The sequence below is a fragment of the Loxodonta africana genome, chromosome 4, assembly GCF_030014295.1.
Source record: "Loxodonta africana isolate mLoxAfr1 chromosome 4, mLoxAfr1.hap2, whole genome shotgun sequence".
Taxonomy (NCBI): Eukaryota; Metazoa; Chordata; class Mammalia; order Proboscidea; family Elephantidae; genus Loxodonta; species Loxodonta africana.
This window is the reverse complement of record NC_087345.1, coordinates 80,199,884-80,218,248: the sequence shown is the minus strand read 5'-3', so window position 1 is coordinate 80,218,248 and position 18,365 is coordinate 80,199,884. Positions and strand designations below refer to the sequence as shown.

At 48.8% G+C, this 18,365-nt stretch overlaps 1 protein-coding gene and 1 pseudogene across 2 annotated transcripts in view; one reads left to right on the top strand and one right to left on the bottom strand.

Moving 5' to 3' along the window:
• Positions 1–1,105: 1,105 nt before the first annotated feature.
• LOC135231197 (ras-related protein Rab-5B-like) lies at positions 1,106–10,951 on the bottom strand (annotated as a pseudogene).
• A 548-nt stretch (positions 10,952–11,499) lies between these two features.
• LRP1 (LDL receptor related protein 1) overlaps positions 11,500–18,365 on the top strand; it is an 83,988-nt gene continuing 77,122 nt past the window's right edge. The window contains exon 1 of one of the 2 annotated variants that reach the window (XM_064284018.1): positions 11,500–12,005. In XM_064284018.1, the coding sequence (XP_064140088.1) occupies positions 11,870–12,005 (136 nt within the window). In that variant the 5' untranslated portion in view covers positions 11,500–11,869. The remainder of the gene's footprint in view (positions 12,006–18,365) is intronic. The other variant, XM_064284017.1, reaches the window with a different exon arrangement.

Genomic DNA, 18,365 nt, shown 5'->3' with positions numbered 1-18,365 from the left:
CTTGGTGTTCTTCATTCTCCTTTGATCCAGGTGGGTTGAGACCAATTGATGCATCTTAGATGGCCGCTTGTTAGCATTTAAGACCCCAGATGCCACACTTCAAAGTGGGATGCAGAATGTTTTCATAATAGTATTATTTTGCCAATTGACTTAGAAGTCCCCTTAAGCCATAGTCCCCAAACCCCCGCCCCTTGTTCTGCTGACCTTCAAAGCATTCAGTTTATCCTGGAAACTTCTTTGCTTTTGGTCCAGTCCATTTGAGCTGACCTTCTGTGTATTGAGTATTGTCCTTCCCTTCACCTAAAGTAGTTCTTATCTACTAACTAATCAGTAAATAACCCTCTCCCACCCTCCCTCCCTCCCCCCCTCGTAACCACAAAAGTATGTATTCTTCTCAGTTTATACTATTTCTCAAGATCTTATAATAGTGGTCTTATACAATATTTGTCCTTTTGCCTCTGACTAATTTCGCTCAGCATAATGCCTTCCAGGTTCCTCCATGTTATGAAATGTTTCACAGATTCGTCACTGTTCTTTATCTATGCGTAGTATTCCATTGTGTGAATATACCACAATTTATTTACCCATTCATCCGTGGATGGACACCTTCGTTGCTTCCAGCTTTTTGCTATTGTAAACAGAGCTGCAATAAACATGGGTGTGCATATATCTGTTCGTGTGAACTTTGCCCATTTTTTAATTGCACTGTTTGTCCTTTTATTATTGAGCTGTACGAGCTCTGTAAATAAACTAAATGTTAATCCCTTATCAGATATATGATTTGCAAATATTTTCTAACATTCTGCAGGTTATCTTTTCACCTTCTTGATAGTGTCCTTTGATGCACAAAGTTTTTTAATTTTGATGAAGCCCAATTTATCTATGTTTTCTTTTGTTACTCATAGTTTTGGGGTCGTATCTAAGAATCCATTGCCAAACGAAGATCATGAAGTCCCCCCCCCCTTTTTTTACTTATATTAAATACATCAGTAAATCAGCACTTGCATTCTGTTACCACAATTGTTATGTTGGGAGAGGGACAAAGGGGAAAAAAAGGCAAATGCTTTCTTAGAAGAAGAAGGAAAAAAAAAGATAGCCCTGGTTAACAAAAAAAAACTGATCAGAAGAAAAAATGAAGAACTGAGAAATAAAAACCCAAGATCCCCAAGCCCACAGAGCTCAAAGGAAAGCAGAGCTTGTAGGAAGTAGAGGGAAGGCAGCAGACAGGCCCAGAAGCTAAGGCCAATCCTTTTCCTAAGGGTGGAGGGGGTAGGCAGAGGAGAGGGATGAAGAAGCCAGGGGAAGTGGTTTCCCAGCTCCAAGGCCATGAAACATCTTCACTCCTGCTCCATGGGGAAAGGTGCTCAGAGAAAGAACTTCAACTTCATTTCTAAGAAACTTGGAGAGCCGTTCTAGTTCCTCCACTTGTAAAAAGGATGCACTGGGTGCTTTGGGGGGGGTTAGTGGGTGCTGGGGAAATACATGTTTTAGGGCCATGGGAACTAAGGCTGCCCCTGGAAAAGGAGGGGGAATTGAGGCCTAAGTGGAAGAACCTAAGCTGGTTCTTCAAAATCTCAGCTTCATGGATTTCTCAGCTGCTCTGGGACAGAAGGCAGTCTGCCAGGGCAAAAGGCCCAATCCTTGGTCACTGTGGCACTCCTATCTCTCTTCCCCAAATCTTCCCAAAATTCTAGGCTGGAAAAACAAGGAGCCTAGAGTTCTCTCTTGCATTGATGGCTTCCCACAGATATTCTAAAAACACCTGATGAGGGCTATGAAGAGAAGCTAGAGATTTAGAAAGGACAAAAGCCCTCTGGTGGTGTGAGACAGTTGTGAAGTACCTTTCAGTGCTAGTTATTCCCTGTCCACAGGCACAGGGGGTATGACATAAAGGGGCCACAAGCCGGCCTCTGTAGTACTAGCCTCTAGTGGTACAAGGATGCATAAGAGGTAGGAATGGAGATAGGGATGGAGGAACCAAACTGAAGACATTACAAAAGAGAAAAGAACAGGGCCTGATGTAAAGTGGGGGATAGAACAGACTGTACAGTGGGCATAAAGATCACACCTATTTACGTGGAGTAGAAAAGACATGGTAATGCATATCAGATTAAAAGCGAACCCTGGAAAAAGAGAGAAAACTCCTCCCTCTTACCTGGCCCCTCCTCACACTCTCTAACCCTGGCCTATGCTATCCGGAGTCTACTCCTCAGTTACTCGTTAATTCTACAGGGAAGGCAAACCTCCACTTAAGAACTAGGCTGGCTAGAATATAGGTTAAGAATCAGAGTTGGAGGAAGCTAGCAGTGAAGACTGGGCTTGAGTAGTGTTCTCTCCAGCCCCTCCCCAAGCTTCATATATACTCGGATTCCATTTAATTAAAAAGAAGGTAGGAGAGTAGGTGAGTCAATAAAACCCCCATAAAACAAGTATTCCAACTGAAATACCATCAATTAAAGTGCAAACTGCAGGGGGATATGGTGACTAGGGCCCATTTAAAGGCCAGAGAAAAAAATGCATATGTATAAATCAGAGGATGGGTATCAGAAACTAGTCCTTCCTCCAATCAGACTGCAGCAGAGCCAAAGATGCAGGCAACCAGTGAAGATTCTTTGGAGGACTCTGGACTCCAATCCCCACGACAGGGAAGAAGCTACCTAAGAGCCTGGGTGAAGGGAAACAGGCCTTGGGGAGATGGAGAGCCACCGCAGACACTACACCTCTTTCTCCGCCTCCGCCCATTTGGCTAACTCAACACCACTCCCACCTAGTGCCAGAGAGCTTGCCTTCCCATTCTCATCTCTTGCTAGAAACACCCTCCACAAGGCCGACTCATGGATACTGCAGTGTTTTCAAACAGGAGAAACTCCAAACAAATAAAAACAAAATGTTTCCTTACTCCCTCCCGCTGTGAGCCTTATTCTCCCCCAGGGCCCTTAATGTGACTGAACTGGAAAACTCCTTCCTCAGTTCCTGGGTTCACCACCTTCTCCATCCTGGGGGAAGGAGAAAAAGGTGGTCGACAACAGGGATTGACCAAGAGCAGACAGAGGGAAGGGGCAAGAGACGAAAGTGTTTTCTGAAAAAATGGGGAGGAATGCTGAGGAAGAGAAGGAAAGATAAGTAGGTCACTGTCTTGCACCTATAATACAAAGTGAAGAAGGTTTGTTGTAGAAGGTAAGTCCCAGGGGGATCTGACCCCCAAGCCCCAAAGTATGGGTAAGAGGCCAGTGGCAACAGCTGCCTGGTGTTGGTTGCTGAAGCATTAAAAAGTGCCATGACGGAGCTGTCAGGAGTCAGCCCTTGGGAGCCAGGGCTCAGGGTGCTGTTGCCATAGGGGCTGTGTGCTGAGGGGTAGGGATGGAGGTTATTTCTTAGCTCTCGTGCTAGCTCCATACTTGTTTGCTGCTAGCCACCCCCTCAGTTGCTACAACACTGGCTCTTGTTCTGCTGGGACTGCTCATGGAGATCCATACCCCAGCTTCGGCCTATTGTACCCCCCTCCCCCAGATTCTGCGGTTCACTCTTTGGCAACTTCTTAGTGATTGCCAGGAAGGGATCATTCATATTCACAGCTGTCTAGGCTGAAGTCTCCGTAAACAATAAGCTGTTGTCACCTGCATACGCCTGGGCCTCTTCATACTCCACCTTGGGCTTGCTGGCCAGGTCAGGTTTGTTTCCTGCCGAGGGATTAATAGTGTTATAACTAGCCTGTCATTGTAGTTCCTTCACCCATGTCTTGGCTCGGGCAAAATTTTCGTCGTTAGTAATGTCATAAACCACAATTGCAGCTTGAATACCCCCATAGTACATGGGGGCCAAGCTGTGGTATGGCTCCCCCCTCAGCTGTGTCCCAGATTTCAAACTTGACTGTTGTGTCATCTAGACAAATGGACTGGGTGAGGAAGGTACTCTCCTGATACTCTAGGAACTGCCCTTTGACAAAACATAACACCAGGCTATACTTCCCCACTGCAGATTCCCCCAGCAGGACTAATTCGAACTGGCATATTTTGCTGGCCTCGGGCTGCCCACTGGGCCTGGCTGTGCTTCTGCTAGTCATGGCCTGATTATCAGAGTGGGAAAGGGTAGAGGGTGGGGGGTGCCACAAAGTGGCAAAAGGAGAAGGGGTTGAGGGGGACTTCCCAAATGCTGTCCTCAGTGACATCAGCTCATATTTTCAGGCTTCGTACCATCTAACTCCATTACCTGCCCAACTAAGAACCCTTCTCAGGCTCTTCCAGTTAGACATTGCTCCAGAGACCACAGGGACTTGGGCATCCCCAGGTCATGAAGATTCACCCTATGTTTTCTTCTAAGAGTTTTATGGTTTTAGCTCTTATATTTAGGTCATTGATCCATTTTGAGTTAATTTTCATACATAGTGTGAGGTAGGAGTCCAACTTCATTCCTTTGCATGTGAAAATCCAGTTGTCTTAGCACCATTTGTTGAAGATACTAGTCCTTTCCCATTGAATGGACATGGAATTACATCTTTTGATGAGCAAAAGTTTTTATTTTTTTATTATAGTTGAAAATATACACAGCAAAACACATACCAATTTAACAATTTCTACAAGTACAATTCAGTGACATTGGTCATATGGTTCAAGTTGTACAACCATTCTCATCCTTTTTCCAAATTTTTCCTCCCTCAATGGCATAAACTCACTGTTCCCTAAGCTTCGTATCTAACCTTTTGAGTTTGCGCAAAAGTTTTTAATTTTGATGTTTTATTAGTTTTTTTCTTTTATGGTTATTGCTTTCTATAACTTAGGATGGTTTTGGCTACCTCTAAGTCATAAAGATATAAAGATAGTCTTTGTTTTCATCTAAAAGCTTTATGATTTTAGTTTTTATGGTTTAGGTCTATGATCCATCTTGAATTAAATTCAGGTATGGTATGAGGTATGAGAAAACATTCATTTTTTCCCCCATATGGATATCCAGTTGTCCTAAAGCCATTTGTTGAAAAGGCATGCATTTCCCCATTGTATTACTTTGACTCCTTTGTCAAAATCAAATGACCTTTAAGTGTGAGTCTATTTCTAGTTCTCTATTCTGTTCCAGGGATCTGTGAATTCTTATGCCAGTACCACACAGTCCTGCTTACTGTAGCTTACAAGTCTTAAAGTCAACTAGTATAAGTTCTCCAGCACTGGGATTTTTTTTTTAATATAATTTTTATTGTGCTTTGAGTGAAAGTTTACAAATCAAGTCAGTCTCTCACATATAAATTTATATACACCTTACTACATACTCCCACTTACTCTTCCCCTAATGAGTCAGCCCGCTCCCTCCTTCCAGTCTCTCCTTTTGTGACTGTTTTGCCAGTTTCTAACCCTCTCTACTCTCCTATCTCCCCTCCAGACAGGAGATGCCAACACAGTCTCAAGTGTCCACCTGATACAAGTAGCTCACTCTTCATCAGCATCTCTCTCCTACCCATTGTCCATCCCCTTCCATGTCTGATGAGTTGTCTTCAGGAATGGTTCCTGTCCTGGGCCAACAGAAGGTTTGGGGACCATGACGGCCTGGATTCCTCTAGTCTCAGTCAGACCATTAAGTCTGGTCTTTTTATGAGAATTTGAGGTCTGCATCCCACCGTTCTCCTGCTCCCTCAGGGGTTCTCTGTTGTGTTCCCTGTCAGGGCAGTCATCGGTTGTGGCCGGACACCATCTAGTTCTTCTGGTCTCAGGATAATGTAAGTCTCTAGTTCATGTGGCCCTTTCTGTCTCTTGGGCTCATAGTTATCATGTGACCTTGGTGTTCTTCATTCTCCTTTGATCCAGGTGGGTTGAGACCAATTGATGCATCTTAGATGGCCACTTGTTAGCATTTAAGACCCCAGATGCCACACTTCAAAGTGGGATGCAGAATGTTTTCATAATAGTATTATTTTGCCAATTGACTTAGAAGTCCCCTTAAGCCATAGTCCCCAAACCCCCGCCCTTGTTCTGCTGACCTTCAAAGCATTCAGTTTATCCCGGAAACTTCTTTGCTCTTGGTCCAGTCCAGTTGAGCCGACCTTCCGTGTATTGAGTATTATCCTTCCCTTCACCTAAAGTAGTTCTTATCTACTACCTAATCAAGCACTGGGATTTTTAAAAGCTCCCCAGGTGACTCTAAGGTGCAGCCAAAGTTTGAGAACTCTGAGAACATTCTAATGTGAGCCAAAGTTTTAAACCTTTCTCTGTCACTCCGCTCTAGGCACAAATGAAAAACCAAATGGTATACCTGATCCTACCCTCCTTAGTGTCTATAGAATCCTTCTCTTCCTCTCCAACTCTATCACTGATGCAAGAATTTTTAAAGACATCGATTTCTCACCTGGCTCCCCACTACTTCTAGAAAAAAATGATAAGTCCTTAGTTTAGCACACAAGGCCCTTTGTGATTAGGGTCCCTGACACTTCATCCATCATCCTCTCCAATAAGTATGTTAAACTTCAGCCATACCATATTTGCAGTTCCTCAAATGTTTTAAGCTTCCTCATGCTTCCGTATCTTTGCCTGCCCTCCTGCTTAAAACACCCTTTCCTTCTGTTTTCACTTGCTGTTTCCTTCCTCCTTTTTTATTTCCTTCCTCCCTTTCAACCTTTACCCCGGCATCATCTGCCATGCTCTGCCCTGATCCCCTTATCTGGAATAGGTGTGCTTCCCTGATTCCCATGGGTCTCATGCATGCCTTTAACATAGACATTAGGGCACTTAGTGTAATTGTCAATCACCTTTTTTTATAGAGTAACCCCACTATCCTGTAAGCTTCTTGAAGGCTGAGACTGTGTTTCCATCTCATATCCCTAGTGCCTCCTGGCACATCCGGGGTACCTAATAAATGTTTCTTAAATGAATGAAACCTGGGCTCAAATCTGCACTGTGATTTGGGGCAGATTCCTTAATCTCTCTGAACTTCTATTTCCTTATCTACGAACTGGAAATAACACCTATGTCACAAGGTGGCTTTGAGACTTCAGTGAGCTAACTCACCCATACTAACCTATTGCTGCTGAGTCGCTTCCTACTCATAGCGACCCCGTAGGACAGAGTAGAACTGCCTCACAGAGTTTCCAAGGAGCGTCTGGTGGATTCGAACTGCCGACCTTTCGGTTAGCAGCCATAGCTCTTAACCACTATGCCACCAGGGTTTCCATGTAAAATCTATTATATGGGCCTGGCACATGGTAACCATTCAATAAATCTTCATTCTCTTTTCTCTCCCCACCTTCTACCAGATCCTTCAGAGATACGCCTTCCTAATCACACTTCTCTAACTGACCACTAGGTGGTGACAGTCTGGCCTGACACTCCCAGAGCTGCCCTATTAATGCCCCATCCCAGGCAATGTTACACTCAATGAAGAAGAAAAAAACAACAACAAAAAAAAAACCAAGCCCATTGCCATCCAGTGGATTCCAACTCACAGCGACCCTCCAGGGCAGAGTAGAACTGCCCCATAAGGTTCCAAGGAGCAGCTAGTGAATTTGAACTGCTGACCTTTTGCTTAGCAGCCAAGCTCTTAACTACTACCAACCCAGGGTTTCCTCAATGAAGAAAGGGGGATGTTTAATAATTTGCTGAAAAATTTGCTGAAGGATCCAAAAAAAAGGAGATATCCTCTTCCCACATCAACTTCTTTGCCCACTGCCACCATTCTAGGTATCCTGATTATGGATTGCAGAGAATTCTTCTCTGATATGCCATTATTTTCTGTATAATCTAACCCAAGGGTTTGAAGATAAAAGGAAAAGTTTCTTAAGAATAGAAGTGGGGAGAAAGAGAAGAAACTAAGGCAGAGAGGAATTGAAAGATGAGTGCTATAGGAAAATATGAGGAAGCAAAATGCTTACAGTCATACCCTACCCACCACCCACTGCCGTTGAGTCGATTCTGACTCACGGTGACCCTATAGGACAGAGTAGAACTGCCCCATAGAGTTTCCTAGAAGCACCTGATGGATTCAAACTGCCGACCTCTTGGTTAGCAGCCGTAGCACTTAACCACTACACCACCAGGGTTTCCAGTCATACCCTATTCGACAATAGTTATTAATGGCTGTCTCCTCTACCAGGGCAGGTGCCCCTAGTTCTAACACTCTTGACAGGCTCCCCACGGATCAGTCAAGAACTCCTAACACTGAATGGAAACCAAGAAGTAAAGACATGGTCCCTGTCCTCAAGAAGTTTATAGTTTGGTGGTGGATATAGGACACACATAATTAAGTGCTAAACTCTGAGTACTCAGGCTGTCTTGAGAGCAAGTTTGAAAAACAATAGATGGGCAGAGCGAGAATAACAAGAGAGCTTTTCTGAGGGGAAGCTGGGGAAACAGTATAATTAAAGGCTCAGGTAGAAATATGCATTCTCTCATCTCACAGAGACACCTCAGCACTTCACATACTGGAAATTACCCAAATGCCAACCAATCTCAATAGATTGGGGTACCCAAGTAAGCAGATTCCAAATTAAAAAAAAAAAAAACCAAACTCGTTGCCATCAAGTCGATTCTAACTCATAGTGACCCTACAGGAGAGAGTAGAACTGCCCCATAGAGTTTCCAAGGAGCACCTGGTGGATTTGAACTGCCGACCTTTAGGTTAGCAGCCATAGCATTTTAACCACTATGCCACCAGGGTTTCCAGATTCCAAATAGCAGATATAAATAGTATGAAAGACATATACATACTATGTGTAAAGGGACCAAGATAAGTTTGTTGAAAAAGCAAGTTACAGAACAGTATATATTGTATGAGTTCATTTGTATTATTTTAAGGATATTCATTTATATATATATATATATTTAAAAACTCCTGGAAGGATACCCAGGGAACTGTTAGTAGTGGTTACTCTGAGGGTGGGGCTCAAGAATGGTAATGTGGAAAGCAGCAAGTTTACTCTTCACCTTGTACCCTTCTATGCTCTGGGTTGTTCTAACCACTAAGCATGTATTATATCTTTAAATTGTGGTAAAAAAATATATAACAAAACATTTGGCAATTCAACAATTTTTACATGTACAATTCAGTGACATTGATTTTGTTCATTATGCTGTATGACCATCACCACTATCCTTTTCCAAATTACTCCACTGCCATGAACAGAAACTCAGTGTCCCCTAAGAAATGGATCCACCTCCAATCTTTACTCCCACCCCTGGTAACCACCAACAAACTTTGGTCTCTATATATTTGCCTGCTTCATATAAGTGGGACCATACAATATTTGTTCTTCTGTGACTGATATATTTCACTCAGTACATTTTCAAAGTTCATCCAAGTTGTAATATGTGTCAAGATTTTATTTCCCTTTATAGCTGAGTAGTATTCCATTGTATATATATACAGCACATTTTGTTTATTCATTCATCTATCTCTGGATGGACATTTAGGTTGTTTCCACCTTTTGTGAATAGTGAAGCATGCATTCTTTTTCACAACATAAAGTTCATAAAAATGAATACACATTCACATTCAGGAGATGGCAGTTGGGGTACGTTGGGAGGTAAAAAGTGAAAAGTCTTACAGGCTGGCCAAGGCCAGGTTTTAGGCCATGACTGTCTGGGAGAAAAGTTCACATTTGGTTTAGTTGTCTACAGATACCCAGCAGAAGTTTACCAACAAGGAAGAGAGACAGGAAAGCAGAATTTTAGGAAGACTGACAGAGGGGAGGGGGAATGAGACTGCCCTCTCACAGCCCCCCTGGGGCTACCTATGGTCACTCCAGATATCTTTTTACTTTCAAAGCTGCCTGAAGCCTATTTTAACCTAATTTCACTTGGATGACAATATTGGTAGGGGCCCTGGCAGAGGAAGGAACCTAGCAGGTATTCATTAATAACATTTAGTTAGTCCCTGCCGTGTGCCTGGCACAGCGTTGGGCCATGAGGGCTGGATAAAAGGATAGGTAAGACCCCACCTCGACCCAGAAAAACTTTGTCTGGAAGTGGAAATGGAGGAAATCATAGATAGATTTCAAAGGGAAAAATGACAGGCCTTGAACATAGGCTTGCACAATTGGATGTAAGAAAGGCCCTGAGAAGTTGGCAATAATTTTGAGGCTTCTAGCCTAGGTGACTAAAGACGGGTGAGGATGGCCAAGCCAAGCAAGCCAGAAGCAGCGCAGGCTTGGGGGAAAAGTCGAGATTCTCACTCCCTCCCATTGTCATTAACAGCCAAGTCCTCCACGATGCTCACTTTTCAGCCAGGGGCAGATTGGAGTGGGGGTTTGGGGCCCTTCCTTGACTAGAATTTTAGGAAGATGGGTGGTCCAATGTCCCTTATCTCTAAAGTCAGTTTCTGGCAGTCCAAGTCGCCTGCCCTAGGTCCCTGAACCCTGACTTCCAGACACCCAGAAAGTCAGACACCACAGCTTTAAACATCGCCCAGAAGGGGGCGGTGGCCAGAAGCACATTCGCCGGGCTCTGGGAACCGCCTGGCGCCTTCTGGACTCAAAGTAGCATTCCCGTAAGGGATCAGGGCCGGGGACAAAGGTCCAGCCCTCAGCAGGCACCCCGAGGCCTGGAATTGGAGGTCCAGAGTTCTTCATCTTACTCCAAATTTCTGCTGCTCAGAATCTAAAACCCCGATTTGGTGAGAACCCAGCCCAAAGGTATAAAAACAAAAAAATAAACGAGCCCCCATATCTTGGGGCAAGGGGGGGTGGCCCTTCCTCAACCCCACCCGCTAGTGACTCACCTCCCTCCAAACCAGGGCCTGCCCCTCCGGCGCCCGGTGCCAGGCAAGCAAGGCGGAGCGGGACTTGAGGTGGGCTCCATCCCGGAGCCCTAGGTGAATGGACAAGCTCTGGCGTGTCCCCGCGGGTGTCCCTGTTTACTCCAAACCCGGGAGCGAGTGGGGGCGGCCCCTCCCCCACCCCGCCCCCTCCGCTGCAGGCCCCAATCCCAGTCACCGGTTTAGAAAGTCTCCAAATCAAAGCTCAGTCTGTCCCCGTACCTTCCCCGAGGATTGGAGGCCCCAACCCCCACCCCCACCCCCACCCCACCCCCACCCCCACCCCTACCCCCACCCCAAGCTGAGAAGGCACAGGCCGGGTTCCCCCAGGAAATCCGGCCTCGCCCCAGACCACGGGATATTGGACCCCCCAAGAGGGAGCCTGAAATCCTAGGGCACGACACCGAGTTTCAAAGACAAGCCATTCTCTTCGCCCACTGCCCAATCCCCCCTCCGCCCGTCCAGCTCTCCGCAGGGGCGCGCTCTGTTAGGAGAGAGGGCGCTGTGGACCCCAAGCCGGCTAGCTGGCCCCGGGACCCCTACGCTCCGTCCGCTTCTCAGAGTTCCAAGTCTTGCTGCTCCTACGGAGCCCCCACCCCAGGGCAGCTCGCCAAACCCGCGCATGCGCACTAACCGGATTGCCGCGTAGCTCTTTCCCCCCCCCTTTTCTTTCCCCGCCCCGTCCCTCCCTCCCTCTTCTCCACGTCCCCTCCCTCTCCCCCTTGGCCCCCCCCTCGCTGCACCTCAGGCCGGGGAACAGCGGTTCGAGCTCCCGGCCAGTGCACTGAGGAGGCGGAAACGAGGGGAGCCCCCAGAGCTCCATCAGACCCCTTCCAAAGGCTCCCCTACCCGGTCCACGCCCCCCACCCCACCCCCGCCTCCTCCCAATTGTGCATTTTTGCAGCCGGAGGCGGCTCTCAGATGGGGCTGTGAGCTTGCCCGGGGAGGGGGAGAGAGGAGCGAGGAGAAAAGCAGTGGGTGAAGGGTTTGGATTTGGGGGCACTGGGCGCACCCCCGTCAGCAGGCCCTCTCTAAGGGGCTCCGAACTCTGCCTCTTCACCCACACCCCTGGTGAGCTTGGCCGAAGGAAAGAATAAGAATAGAGGAGGGGGGGAAAGGAGGAAAAAGGGGGACCCCCCAAATGGGGGGGCGAAGGCGAGAAGTAGCAGGACCGGAGGGGAGGGGGCTGCTGCCTACATCAGCCCGCACCATGCTGACCCCGCCGTGGCTGCTGCTGCTGCCCCTGCTCTCAGCTCTGGTCACGGCGGCTATCGACGGTGAGTGAGATTCCGCGGCCCCCGGGACCCCTGGGGACACCCCCTCCCCAGCCCCCGTTCCTGCGTACGGATGGGGAAGGGAGACGCGGGAGGGGGTGCCTTTTGTTATCCCAGTCCAGCTGACACAGCAGCGGCCCCACTGGGGACACCGATGGGGGTCTGATTTGGGGGATGGGGGCCCTAGGCAAATGATGCTTCCAGGACCCCCCAGGCCAGACAAAGGCCATAGGCCTGGATAGGGAGAAGAGGGCTCCCCCTTTCTGATCCTGGGATCGAGAGGCCTTCTCTTTCTATCTCTGGTCGGGGAGGGCCTCCACCTCTCCTTCATACACCCCCCCCCCCATTTGAATTGTGGAGGAATTCGGATTTGCGATATACGGCAGCAAAAGGGGGCGGGGGACCTTCTGCAGTGGCCTCTGAAGCTCACCGGGGATCTGGGCCAGGGGCGTCCCGCTGGGCAGAGGGCTAGCAGGCCCAGGAAAGCTGTGGGTGGGGAGAGGGAGGACCACGGGGAAGGCCCCCTGCTTGGGTGTGGAATCTGGGCCCCAGAGCCCAGGCATGGAGGCCTGGGTCCAGGATCCAACGGGCTACCTACCCTCCTGGGTTCTGGATTCAGCACTTCCCCCTCTCAGGGCCTCTGTCAGTAGCCTGGGTAGGGCTGTGTTGGGGGGCGGAGTGGGGGGGCAGGCGATGCTATGTGACTGAATTTTCTTTAATAATTCCTGGGAGCGTTGAGATGGAAAAAAAAAAAAAAAAGTCAGATGTCATCATTGGGGAAGGGGACTAGAGAATGGCCTGGAATGCCGGGGGGTGGGGGGGGTGGTGATGTTGCAAGGCTGCTTTCTTCCTGACTTCTGCTTGATCACAGTTTGCACTAGAAGGAGAGTTGGAGATTGGGTGGGGTTTACGGCTATCCCCCACCCTCTAATTCCCTGTCCTTTGGTAAATGTGTTTATTTACTTCTCTGCCTCCCATACACACACACTTTGTATAGTACAGAGAGTTAGGCTTAAGCTAGAACTGTGTTCCTTAGGGAAAAGGGAGTTACCCCTCCCCTTTTTCTGCCAGCTGTTTTTTTCTCTTACTTGTGAGTCACTGGTTCAAGTCTTGCCCAAGCTTTCAGCTGGGACCATGGGGCTGGGCTGGGCCCCTGATTTGAGAAAGGATGGACTCACATCCCTTCCTGGCATCTTAGCCCCCTCATCCAGGGATGAAACTGGGCCCAGTATCTGCCTGTAACTAGAAACAGCCCTTCTTTCCCCCACTCACCCCCTCCTCCATCTTTTAAATTTTGCCAGGTTGGGATTGGGAAAGTTTTTCTCTAAAACCAGATTATCTCTCCCTCTCCTCCCCTCCCCCCAATTTTCATCAGTTCCTGGGGCCAGGAAGCAGCTGTGCAAAGAAAGAAGGGTATATTCAGTGGCCCTCAATTATGCCATCTTGGGGACTGTCTGTCTGCTCCCCCCCACCCCATCTACCTCAATTATGTGCCCAAGAGAAGGGAAGAGGCTGTGCCCTGAATACCCTGCAGACGAGTGCCAGCCCCTACTCAGGACTCCCTCCTTCATGCCTGTTCTTTTCTCTTGTTCACAGCCCTGTGGCACCCCACAGGGACAAACTGAGGTAAAGGGATTTGGGTGCAGGAGTGTCTGGGAATGGGTGGAAAAAACATTTTTTTTTTTTTTTTTTTAAGAAAGAGAGACAGACACATCAGAAGTCCTGTTACGGAGGGTGGATGGAGTTGGGCCGAAGCAAGGGAGTCTCTGTGGAAAGCACAAAAAGGTCCCTGGCCCAGCCAGGAAGGGCCCTAGGTAGCTTCACTCCCAGGGCTCTGAATCCAAAACCAGACCTGTTGCCATCAAGTCGATTCCAACTCATAGCAACAGGGCTCTAAAGCGGGTATATTTGTCACACCAAGTTGGCTGGTGGATATTAGAAGAGGGAGACTGGACATGTTCTCCTTACTGTCTCCCTAAAAAAAAAAAAAACCCACTGCCATCGAGTCGATTCCAACTCATAGCGACCCTACCCTTCCTTAAAGTCCCTGCCCAGCCCCCCTCTGTATTCCCTGCTCAGACTGAACTCTATCCAAAGTCCTAGGAGAGGACTTCTTCCCAGATACCCACTAATAGCCTCATCTTGGAAATGGAAATATGAAAAATCAGTTCCACCTCACTCTGGGGGATGGGAATCTCAGAATTGCTCAGAACCATACCACAGTCGGAAACCCTGGTGGCGTAATGGTTAAGTGCTATGGCTGCTAACCCAGAGGTCGGCAGTTCGAATCCGCCAGGCGCTCCTTGGAAACTCTATGGGGCTGTTCTACTCTGTCCTGTAGGGTCGCTATGAGTCGGAATCGACTGACAGCAGTGGGTTATACCACAGTCCAACTCTATCCAGGAGTAGCCTAGAGGATCCCCTTATCCATACTCCTGCCCTCATGCCTCAGGCCTACAGAGACTGAACTTTCTCCTTTGCTTTCTACAGAAGAAAACCTCTTGACCCCAGGTTACCTGACCTAGTGTCTAACCTTCCTTCCTCCTTCTGTCACAGGTCTGGCTGCCTTCCCCCCATAGGAGCAGTCCTGGAGGCCTTCCCCACCTTGCTTTGGCCTTATCTTCTGGGTCTGAACCTACCCCCTGGAACCCCTTTCTCTCTGGGGAGCAATGCCACTCCCCACTAGTAGACAAAATTGAGTGCAATTGTTACTGAAGAAGATGAGAAAGAGATGGGGTGGGGAGTGGGAAGAGAGAGTATTGAGGGCCCGGCTGAGCTTAGGCAGCCAGACATAGGGAAGAAGGTCGGCTTCCACCCTTTCTCCCTACCTGTCTCCAAAACCCCCTTGAGCAGGTTTATTACCAGTGATCAGGCAAGGTGTACAGTTGAAGTGAGTTTGGAGGCTAGGGTGTTAGCCTTCTGGCTCCCCGAGAGATGTCCCAAGCCCCTTTTTCCCTTGACCAGACCCAAATCCTTGAACATCCCCCTTCAGCCTCGTTTTCCAAAGCAGGGATGTATAGGTTGTTAATTTTGGGATTGAAGGGATATTTTGATGTTTGAGACTGCTCCACAATTTTTCTTTTCTTCCAGTCCTGCTCTTCCTCCCTCCATTTTCTCCATATTTTTTTTGCCCTCAACCACTCCTCCATCACTGTGGCTCCTAAGGATGTCAGCCAGGACCCTGGCTAGAGCCAAATCCCCCATTCTTCAAAGCACCTTCCTTACCTTGGGGAAGCCCTTCCTTCAAGTCTAACTCTCTTCCCTCATGCTGTAGTGTCAGCCTTTGCACTTCAGAGCCCCCAGGCCTAGGGCTTATCCCCCTTCGGTGTTATCTTCTCAAGGTCCTCTCGCACACCCTCAAACTCTCCATCTCTGGATGTGGGGCTCACTACCCTCGGGTGGAGTTGAGTGGGGCTGTGCAGAGATCCTCAACCGGGTATGAGCATTCAGGGAACCTGCTCCCCCATCGTGTTCTGTCCCAGATTTCAGCTGGGTTAGCAGGATCCTGCATTGTTTGGAGAAGGAAGCAGTTGGCTCTGGAGTGCTTCCGGAGCAGTGGCCCCAGGTCCCAGTGTAAGGCCACCCTGAGAAAGATGGAGGGGGCAGTCATCTCTCTGACTTCTGCAGGGAGATGAGAGTCCCTCCTAGGCCGAGGGGCTCCAGCCCTCCTCCCTTCCTCCCTCTCTCCCACCCCTATGGTCCCTATTCTGAGTCTCCTCTGGGTCAGACACTCCTAGGCCAGGGATTTTGCCTCCTCAGCCTGGGGTATATGCTAGGTATATGAGTCTTAGGGGAGTTTTCACTCTCTGGATTCATCCCAGGGCAACTGTGTTATCGTCTTGGCAACCTCTGGGCTGAGACCCCTTCCTGGCTTTTTTGCCTCTCTCTGTCTGCCTGTCATTGGCTATGTTGTCTCTGCCTTTCAGAACCTCTCTGTCGCACCCTCTTGGCTCATCTCTCTTATTGCTCATCCTACGTGCCCAGACTCCCTTGGTCTCTGTTGCTTGCCTTATTCATCTCTGCCTGTCTCTAGCTACCTCCATTCAGGCCTCCTGGTATCCCAAAAGCTACCAAGGAACTGGGGTCTTATCTGGACTTTCTCACTTGCTCCCTACCTCCTACCTCTCCATTTTGGCGTTGTATTTCCTCTCCCAGGCCAAGCTCAGAGCATCAAGTTCAGCAGTGAAAGCTTCCTCTCTACTTTCCTCCCAAGTTCCTTTCCCCCCACCCCCAGCCCCCATACTGATTCTGGATATGGGTTTAGGAGGGAATGTTTCTGGAAGAAGGGAATTTGATACCCTTTGTGGGCTAAGTTAAATGGGGGAGGGAGGTTTTTTCAGAAAGAAGGAAGGAGGTTAGACTTCTAGAGGAACTTCCTTATGACCAGGAGCCTGAGAACTAGATGGAGAAAGATGTGGGGAATGAGTCAAGAGCTTAGAGCTTTTACCTCTGGCAAGCATAGGCTGTGTGTGTGTGTGTGCGTGCGCACGCGCGCATGTGTATGTGAGGGGGTTGGCACTTATAAATGTCTGGTGAGATATATGCTGACTTCTGGAAGCATTTGGAGGGTCTGGATTTTATTTGTGGGGAAAGAAAAAGATGGTGGGAAGGTCACGGGTCAGGCTAATGTCCTGCTGAGTCAATATTGACTCAGGATAGAAGGGGGGACCTTTCTCCACCCCCCGGCGGTCCAAGCCACCCTGTCTATCCCTCTGTCCAGGCCGCAAAGCAGAGGCCCAGACTCAGGAATGACAAAAATGTGTCTGAGCCTCACTGAGCTGCGGGAAGGAGCCACAGGGTAACACCCAAAATACATAAAATAAAGCAAAAAGCTCCAGGTTTGGGTCCGGGAAGCCCTTGCTGCCCCACTCCCATGTGTTTGAAAGTTCAGATTCCTGCAGGCTCTGTCCCCCACCCTCTGGTGACCCCCTGACTCCTCTGTCCCCTTAGATACATCATGTGGTTCCTCTTAGAAAACATCCCCTCACATACACAGCCTATCTCTCCCTCTGCCGGGTCTACTCTTGAAAAAGGTCTTGAGGGTCTCTATCACACTTTTCCAAGTCTCAGAGTCTCCTTGTCCTTCAGGAAGTACCATTGGAGGTCTTGCCTCTCTTCCTCTCCTTCACTATCAACTGGGAGTATTGACTGATGGGTCACCTTCCTCCGAAGAAGACTTCAACAGCATGTACTTTCCTGTTGCCCTCTCTTCTCTATCCAGGCCTCCTCCAGCCTCCTTTCCTTCCCCCAAGGCCCCAGAATGGGACAGAGGATGACAGCCAAGTCTCAAGCAGGGCAGTGGGTTCTGTGTTGTGTCTGGATGCACACCCAACCTACACCTCCTGTGCTGGCTCCAGCTTGGTGGCCCTGGGGGCCATGGCTGGGCTGGGCGCCGGCGTTTTTGGGGGGGCGGGGCAGGAGTGTTAGCCAGAGTTAGCATGGCGGTCACATTCATCTCCAGGCAAAGCTGAGAACAGACGGCCCCTGTGTCCTGGTATTCTCCCTGCAACCTTGCTCACTCTCCTCCTTCTCTACTCCTCTCCTCCTTCCTCTGCCTCCTATCTCATCCTTCTTCTGCCTGTTTTTGTCCCCCTCTGTCTTCTTCATGCCCTCCCCTCTCTGAGGAGCACTGAAGGCCACTACCACCCTTACCATCCCTTCCCCCCCTTCTCCAATGACAGAATCTGGCTCCATCATCATAGCCACTGAGGAAACCACTGCTCAGTTACTAATCTCTCTGTGCCTCAGTTTCCGCATCTGCAACATAGGGATTGTAATGGTTCCCACCTCACAGGGGTGTAAGGATCTGAAATAGTTAATATATGCAAAGTGCTTATGATCGGTGTAGTGGCAGCTTTAAAAAGCTCACACCGTTAGGAAGCCCCAGCACTCATGAGGGATGGGAGACAGGGGAGGTCGTTAGGTGCTCCCGAACTTAGGGCTGTGTTGTTCCCTCATCTAAACTGCAGGGCGCAAAGGTTAGGTTTTTCTGGATGCTGGGTTCAGAAGCGGAAGGTTCAGCTGAGGGGAGTGGGGTTGGTGGCTGGCTCTTAACAGATTACAATTTTCCGACCCCACCCCCACAGCAGCTCCCTCCCAGCTCAGAGCTTGGCTTCCCTTGGCTGTGTAGACTGCCCCAAAGTAGGTTATTTGTTTCTTTCCTCCCCTCTCCCCCTGAAGGAAATCAAAGACAGGCCTAAGTCTTCTAACTCGAGATTCCAGGGGCTTTCTCCACCATCCCTGACAGGAAGGAAGTTCTTTCACATATCTCTCCCGGATCCTTGTGCTGCCTGGGCCTTGGGAGATGTGCCCCCCTCCCCAGCCCCTCTGCCCTGGACCTGAGGTGATGCCCTGTGGGTCGGG